The 8,887-nt window shown below is 25.6% G+C and overlaps 1 protein-coding gene across 4 annotated transcripts; it reads right to left on the bottom strand.

Moving 5' to 3' along the window:
- Positions 1–214: 214 nt before the first annotated feature.
- LOC137820410 (uncharacterized) lies at positions 215–7,719 on the bottom strand. 4 transcript variants are annotated; one of them, XR_011082621.1, is made up of 6 exons: positions 7,391–7,659; positions 7,215–7,304; positions 6,780–6,862; positions 1,215–1,297; positions 793–893; positions 215–488 (listed from the first exon to the last, which is right to left on the bottom strand). XR_011082621.1 is itself a non-coding variant. In XM_068624492.1 (4 exons), the coding sequence occupies exons 1-3, from the start codon at positions 7,631–7,633 to the stop codon at positions 813–815; spliced, it is 414 nt and encodes a 137-aa protein (XP_068480593.1). In that variant the 5' UTR covers positions 7,634–7,719; the 3' UTR covers positions 215–488; positions 793–812. The 4 variants fall into 4 exon arrangements, 1 of the variants encoding a protein (XP_068480593.1); XR_011082623.1 differs by lacking the exon at positions 6,780–6,862 and having other exon boundaries at positions 7,391–7,679; XR_011082622.1 differs by lacking the exon at positions 1,215–1,297.
- Between the last annotated feature and the right edge of the window lie 1,168 nt (positions 7,720–8,887).

Here is an 8,887-nt window from a genome sequence, read left to right as displayed (position 1 = left end):
AAAGTTAACCTAGAATTTTATTAAATTAGGTATATTTGGATATAAATATTTTGTTTTTATTGTTGAAATATTGTGTAAACAGTATACTTAAATATGAAACTTAATGGTTGAATTATTGAAATATTATTTAGAGAATTAATATTTTGTTAGGCTTATAGAATTGGAATACTGTGTAACATGGAATTAGTGTTTATAGTGATGATGAATGTATATATTTTCGAATTATAATCAATTATGTATAAAAAAATTCTTTTGAATATGATTTCTATGTTTAATTACCATTTTGACAACTTGAAACTAATTGAATCAATACATGTTTAATTTAGAGCATACTATACGGAAATATCTGGAGTTGAAAATTTTGGATTGTACACATCACTATCATTGGACTTTCATCTTCCCAGTGGAAAATGGGTCAACTTCAGGATTGAATATTTTGCATGTCTCATTTGCTTTTCATGCTTTCACAAAATTATCCACCAAGTTACCTGCAGGAAAACATGCACTCTTCCATTAAGGATTAGACGCAGCAATAACAAGTGAACAAAACTTCAAACCCTAAGAAAGATAGTTGTGAAATAGTGTTTCAGATGCTTAAGAAAATGCATTAAACTTTCCTATAATTTCTAATTTGCATGGAACTTGTTTTGTGCAACTTCCACAGCGGCTTTATGTAATTGATTTATTCAGTACACAATTATTCACAGAAAACTTGAAAGAATAATGGAAATCTACAAATATAATTTACAAAAAATGGTTTTTAAATGGTAAACGTAAAGTTAAAAAACAAACATTTCTGAACTGAGATGCCTTTATTGTTGTTTCAGAGCAGCCGCTATCTTTTTATGGAGGAGCTCCACTCCTAGACGTGGGGACAATCGCGGTAAAGCCACCTGGAAGAGAGCACAACATTTACCTCAGAGACACAATCATTCCCTCTCTGTATTGATCTTATTTTGTTATTATTATGTTGTCATGAACATTGCAAGAAATTATAAGTTAGCTTTGGACATGAATAAATTACAACCAATATAGCACCTTGTGACTTGGAAACACCATCTTGTTCAACCCTAACTCAATTTAAACCCACATAAAAATCTAGAAAAAAAAATCCTTTTATGGATGATACAAAATGAATGATACAATAAACGAAAAGCAAGACATCTAAATTATGAAAGTAAATAAAATAAGTCATAGTGCTAAGCTACCCTCACCTGCACTACTCCAATGTTGGAAGGCTCGGTGCCATATTTTGTTACTCCAAGAATAATTATGAAGCACCAACATCTAGACATAACTAACATAGCATATATATAATGCGATCAATAAGATAGAAATCTAAATTGATGATTAAGATTCTTACATATTCACTTTAAAACAAGCTGTTAAGTTCTTCAATGAAGAGTCTCACAAAAAAAAAATCAAAGACTCCATCATTGAAAAACAAATCCAGCTTCCTAGTCTGAAAACACAATTTTAACTTTTGTTCATCAAAGGATGACTTAGCATACTTATAGAACTCCATTGTCATCAAGTGATCCAAATTCATCTTCTTCAATGTCTCGAATTTTAGTTTTCTCTTAATGATATTGTGAGAAATTCTTGAAAGACAAAAATTATTATAAACACATTAAATCCTTTCCGAGCCATCTTGTTTCTTTTGATATGATGAAAGAGTATTTGCTCTAATTTTTTTCAAACATGAAGATGAACGTGAACAATTTTAAAGACAAACTTTAAAAATATAGGTGCATGCATACCATGGCTTAGTTATCAAGCTTTTCCACCTTTTCGACATCTATCTCCCAAAATCAACATTAACAAAGTCTTATATTCTTTAAGAAAAGTTTACAGATTTTACTTTCACATGTCTCCTTACATCCATATTAACAAAGTACCATTTTAACCATTTTGTTCTTTCCGGAATAAGTTCCATATCTTTTTATGTGACTAATTAAATAGATTTTCCTCCCATTGAGATATGAAAATTACTCTTCAAAGAACAAAATGGTTCAAAAAAGTGTTTTGTTCACGTGGAAGAATAAATTATGTTGATGTTGACTCTTTGAGAGATAAAAGTCAAATGGATGCAAAAGTTTGGTGACAACCATAGTTCCTAAACACCACTAATGCAAAAGTTTGTCATTAAACTACTTGAACAATCATGGTCACCTTCATGGTAATTAGAATCACACATACATCTTCATGGTAGTTTATCGAAAGTTGTATCATTTTATGACTTGAATGGTGTGATTCGTGAGTATTCATATAATTTCTCAAAAAAATTCAAATTGTATCATATAATGGACCTATAAATTGAGAACGACAAGAATTGAAAAAAAAAAAAAGTGAAGGAAAGCACATAGAAGAGAAGACAATAGAGAAGAGTATAAGAGAATAAAATCCATAAAAAATATAAAGTTATGAGAGTAAATTGCAGAAGGAGAAGAGAGAAAAGAAGAACAACCTAGAGAGGAAGAACATGAGGAGAAGAATAAGAATAACGGTGGAGAAGAATAACAATTGTACTTTTGGTAAAGTAAGTTTTAACCTGAATGAATTTTAATATCATTTTGTTATAAAGAAATTATTTTAAATTCTTGTAGGTATATAATTTTTAATTTAAAAAAATATGTTCACAGATAGAAAAGGAGTATTGTTGGACTAGGAAGATTAAAATTCAATGGTAAATTCCTTTTGGACCTATATTATAAAATTTATCAAAAAAACATAATAAATTCTTGCATTTCTTTATTTTATATAAAATTATTCAAGTTTCTGTTTATTTTTTATATAAAATTATTTTAGTACTTATTTTATTTTATTATTTAAGATTTTTTTAAAAACACTATATTTTAAAATAAATTCTTAATATTTATGTTTTTTTAATTTTTTTATATAAATTATATAAGTTTATTTTATATGAAATTATTTAAATACTAGTTTTACTTTATTGTATAAGATTGTTCAGTGTATGTTCATATAAAAGTTTTTATTTTTAATAAATATTCTTCTATTATTTGTTATAATATCTTTTTTTTACCAAAGTTTTTTAAGGATGTTTATTTTCAAGAAAAGAATCAGCTTATTGTTGATAGTGGTAATAAGACAGATATAAGGAGAGAAAGAAACAAATGTTACATAAAATCACCATGAAAATGTTCCAACATAATCTTAGTAAAATAAATTGTAAGAGTTGAGAAACATTATCACAATTATTTCATGTCATATTTGTTTCTTCCTTTCCCTATATCTTACCCATTGCCTCAACAAAGTTAAACAAATAACAACTGATTTTTTTTCTAAAATATATTCCTAAACCTTTTTTTAAAAAAGTAATATAAAATTGATTAAGCTTCTGTTTATTTTATATTAAGAAATTATTTAAATACTAGTTTTACTTTCTTGTATAAGATTGTTTAGTGTATGTTCATATAAAAGTTTTTATTTTTTATATATAGTTATTCTTCTATTATTTGTTATAATTTTTTTTTTCTACCAAAGCTTTTTAAGGATATTTATTTTCAAGAAAAGAATCAGCTTATTGTTGATAGTGGTAATGAGACAGATGTAAGGAGAGAAAGAAACAAATGTTACATAAAATCACCATGAAAATGTTCCAAAATAATCTTAGTAAAATAAATTGTAAGAGTTGAGAAACATTATCACAATTATTTCATGTCATATTTGTTTCTTCCTTTCCCTATATCTTACCCATTGCCTCAACAAAGTTAAACAAATAACAACTGATTTTTTTTCTAAAATATATTCCTAAACCTTATTTTAAAAAAGTAATATAAAATTGATTAAGTTTCTGTTTATTTTATATTATGAAATTATTTAAATACTAGTTTTACTTTCTTGTATAAGATTGTTTAGTGTATGTTCATATAAAAGTTTTTATTTTTTATATATAGTTATTCTTCTATTATTTGTTATAATATTTTTTTTTCTACCAAAACTTTTTAAGGATATTTATTTTCAAGAAAAGAATCAGCTTATTGTTGATAGTGGTAATGAGACAGATATAAGGAGAGAAAGAAACAAATGTTACATAAAATCACCATGAAAATGTTCCAACATAATCTTAGGAAAGTAAATTGTAAGAGTTGAGAAACATTATCACAATTATTTCATGTCATATTTGTTTCTTCCTTTCCGTATATCTTATCCATTGCCTCAACAAAGTTAAACAAATAACAACTGATTTTTTTTCTAAAATATATTCCTAAACCTTTTTTTAAAAAAAGTAATATAAAATTGATTAAGTTTCTGTTTATTTTATATTATGAAATTATTTAAATACTAGTTTTACTTTATTGTATAAGATTGTTCAGTGTATGTTCATATAAAAGTTTTTACTTTTTATATATAGTTATTCTTCTATTATTTGTTATAATATATTTTTTTCTACCAAAGCTTTTTAAGGATATTTATTTTCAAGAAAAGAATCAGCTTATTGTTGATAGTGGTAATGAGACAGATATAAGGAGAGAAAGAAACAAATGTTACATAAAATCACCATGAAAATGTTCAAACATAATCTTAGTAAAATAAATTGTAAGAGTTGAGAAACATTATCACAATTATTTCATGTCATATTTGTTTCTTCCTTTCCCTATATTTTACCCATTGCCTCAACAAAGTTAAACAAATAACAACTGATATTTTTTCTGAAATATATTCCTAAACCTTTTTTTAAAAAAGTAATATAAAATTGATTAAGCTTCTGTTTATTTTATATTATGAAATTATTTAAATAGTAGTTTTACTTTATTGTATAAGATTGTTTAATGTATGTTCATATAAAAGTTTTTATTTTTTATATATAGTTATTCTTCTATTATTTGTTATAATATTTTTTTTTTCTACCAAAACTTTTTAAGGATATTTATTTTCAAGAAAAGAATCAGCTTATTGTTGATAGTGGTAATGAGACAGATATAAGGAGAGAAAGAAACAAATGTTACATAAAATCACCATGAAAATGTTCCAACATAATCTTAGTAAAATAAATTGTAAGAGTTGAGAAACATTATCACAATTATTTCATGTCATATTTGTTTCTTCCTTTCCCTATATCTTACCCATTGCCTCAACAAAGTTAAACAAATAACAACTGATTTTTTTTCTAAAATATATTCCTAAACCTTTTTTTAAAAAAGTAATATAAAATTGATTAAGCTTCTGTTTATTTTATATTATGAAATTATTTAAATACTAGTTTTACTTTCTTGTATAAGATTGTTTAGTGTATGTTCATATAAAAGTTTTTATTTTTTATATATAGTTATTCTTCTATTATTTGTTATAATTTTTTTTTTCTACCAAAGCTTTTTAAGGATATTTATATCAGCTTATTGTTGATAGTGGTAATGAGACAGATATAAGGAGAGAAAGAAACAAATGTTACATAAAATCACCATGAAAATGTTCCAACATAATCTTAGTAAAGTAAATTGTAAGAGTTGAGAAACATTATCACAATTATTTCATGTCATATTTGTTTCTTCCTTTCCGTATATCTTACCCATTGCCTCAACAAAGTTAAACAAATAACAACTGATTTTTTTTCTAAAATATATTCCTAAACCTTTTTTTAAAAAAAGTAATATAAAATTGATTAAGTTTCTGTTTATTTTATATTATGAAATTATTTAAATACTAGTTTTACTTTTATTGTATAAGATTGTTTAGTGTATGTTCATATAAAAGTTTTTATTTTTATATATAGTTATTCTTCTATTATTTGTTATAATATCTTTTTTTCTACCAAAGCTTTTTAAAGATATTTATTTTCAAGAAAAGAATCAGCTTATTGTTTATAGTGGTAATGAGACAGATATAAGGAGAGAAAGAAACAAATGTTACATAAAATCACCATGAAAATGTTCCAACATAATCTTAGTAAAATAAATTGTAAGAGTTGAGAAACATTATCACAATTATTTCATGTCATATTTGTTTCTTCCTTTCCCTATATCTTACCCATTGCCTCAACAAAGTTAAACAAATAACAACTGATTTTTTTTCTAAAATAAAAAAATAAACATCCATGAAAAACTCACTTTTGTAGAAAATAAAAAAATATTATAACAAATTACAAGAACTATATATAAAAATATAAAAACTTTTGTAATGAACATAAACAATTTTATATAATAAAGTAAAATTAATACTTATATAATTTTTATATAAAAAAAATAAACATAAACTTAAATAATTTTATATAAAAAATAAAAATAACATAAATAAACAAAAAAAGTAATAATATTTAGACAGAAACTTAAATAATTTTTTAAATCTTTATAAAAAGTTAAACAAATACAAGAATTTATAAAAAAATTTAATAAATTATATAATGTAGGTAAGAACCCGGTACACCTTATCAAAAAATAAGCATATTGTTTTTCTTAAAAAAATTAAAAACTGTATACTAACAAGAATTTAAAACTGTTTTTTTCAGATTAAAACTTACTTTACCAAAGGAACACAGATTAAAACTTACTTTACCAAAGGAATCACAAATAACACTGTTATTCCATTCAAGTCATAAAACTATACAACTTTATAACATATATAGATAAAGTTAGATTTTGAAATAAATAGTGATTCACATTGTCCGCGATTCTATCTACCATGTTTTACTTTTAGTTGTGTTCGTGTTGGAACAGAGATTATGATTATGAAAACCAAGGAATAATATCTAGTGGGTGTTCCTACAGAGAAACATGAGTCGCAGCTAAATCACAATTCAGAGAAACTGGACACTTGCCTACCTTGTAACCCTTCACCAATGAAAATCAGATGCAATTCATCCTAAGGTCTTTGGATGTCCCACCCTTTCAATTTTCATTCCCACCTAAAATAAATGTTCTAGTTCCACATAAATAAGAGTAGTATCCCCACTGTGTTTAATTACATAGCAGTATAATAAATTCATGATATGATATTTTGACAATGTGATAATTACATAGCAGTATAATAAATTCAATGTGATAGACATACATCCTCAACAAAATATTAATATTTATAATAAAAAAAATCATTAATAAAATTATAAATAAAATATTAAATATTAAAATAATTTTTAAAATTAAAAAATAAAAATATTAATATTAAGTGGGATGTAGGGAGTAAAAAAACCATTTTCCATATAATAATCAATGTATGCCCTAAGAATGAAGAAGAGTAGTAGGCCTAAATGAACAAACCTCGGTGCCATCGGAAAGCACTTTAGCCAACACAGGTATCTCATATTGATAAGCATTTTCCCAGTTGGGATTACTGGTGATATCCCTTATCTGACAACAAAACCAAACATCAACTCAAAAAAACATCGTACTCATAGTCACCCATAAAACAACCTACGAGAGAGAAAGAAATATACCTGCAAATCAACGTCTTTGAGTGAATCGGGACCGGGGAGTAAAAATGCAGCATGAAGTTTCTCTTTAAGGCCATCGCACAAACAGCAACCGGGTTTAGAGTAGAGAACGAGCTTTTTAGAAGGTTCGGCAGATGAAGATGAAGACGACAGAGATCTGAATTTGAAAGACTTTTGTCCTCTAAACAACAAAAGCGGCGAGGGCCTTGCTACTGCAAACGATCCCAAAACACTTCCCACGGCCATGCTTTTCTTCGGCGCAACACAACACTCCCACTACTTATATTCCCTCCCAGCTTATACCCTACCTATTCCATCGGCTTCGTTGCAAAAGCCCACTAGGCTTTTACTTGTAATTCCAACTTCAAATTCAAGGCTTTTTCTTTTTGGAGCCCATTATTTTTTTATTCATTTCATACTATTTTACATTTTTTAAAGTGATTTCTTGATTATCGGTTTTGGAAATTTTTCAAGACATACTTTTTTAGAATTCATGAAAACATGTTTTCTGTAATAGATAAGATTTTTAAAACAAAATCTCTATAGTAAAATTTCTTAAACCCCATGAAATATATTCTGAAATAGTTTTTAGGAACAAACTTTTCAAAATATATATAATATATTTCGGAATGTATTTTTTTCAGAATAAGTATTCTATGTCAAGCTTTCCAAAATGACCTTTTTTCACTCTTTTTGTTTATATGTAGACAGTTTTTTTATATTTTTATAATAATAAAAAATAAAAATTATTTTAGAATGACTCAAACTATATACAAAATTGCACATAGAGGAACAATATATTTCCAAAAACTTGTCATTAACTTTTATAATACTAGAAAATAAATAGTAAACCTCCGAGAAACATATACCTCTCAAAAAATTAACAAAAACAAATCTCAACTATATTAATTATATTATTTTTACACAGTTTGATTTGTTGAGTTTAATTTCTTAATTTTTTTCACTGTTAACTAGTTAGAAATCATACTAGATCTAATTTTTAAAATATTTACACCATTCCTGTATAACTTATTTTCTCTTATGATAATATTTTCTTAAACCTGTTTATCCAACTAAACAGCATGATTTTATGTTCCCGTGTGTTTAATCTTTAAATTTATTACCTTGTCTACGACCAAGTTAGTACTAATAAAGTCTTAGTTATTACTAGTAAAGTCTTAAATTGATTTTAACCACAACTTTGTCTTTTTTTTTCTTCTTCATTAAACAGCAATTTCAATTATAAATGTGACTGCTATAAGAACCCATCAAACAGCAATTTCAATTCCAAATGTGACTGCTGGTATGTGAACCCATCGTTCCCAGTCAATGCTATAATGTTTTCATGTTAGATCATATTAAAGTTATTAAAAGATTATGCTGAGTTTATTTAACACTATTATGTAAATAAATTGTTTTACTGATTGCGTATATGAAAAAGGTACTCTCAATCTACTATGTAAAGAGTCTATCACTCAAAAGAAGGCAGCACGAAAATTT

Source organism: Phaseolus vulgaris, chromosome 9, assembly GCF_000499845.2.
Source record: "Phaseolus vulgaris cultivar G19833 chromosome 9, P. vulgaris v2.0, whole genome shotgun sequence".
Lineage (NCBI taxonomy): Eukaryota > Viridiplantae > Streptophyta > Magnoliopsida > Fabales > Fabaceae > Phaseolus > Phaseolus vulgaris.
The sequence above is the reverse complement of the archived record's forward strand: the minus strand, read 5'-3'. Positions and strand labels throughout refer to the sequence as shown.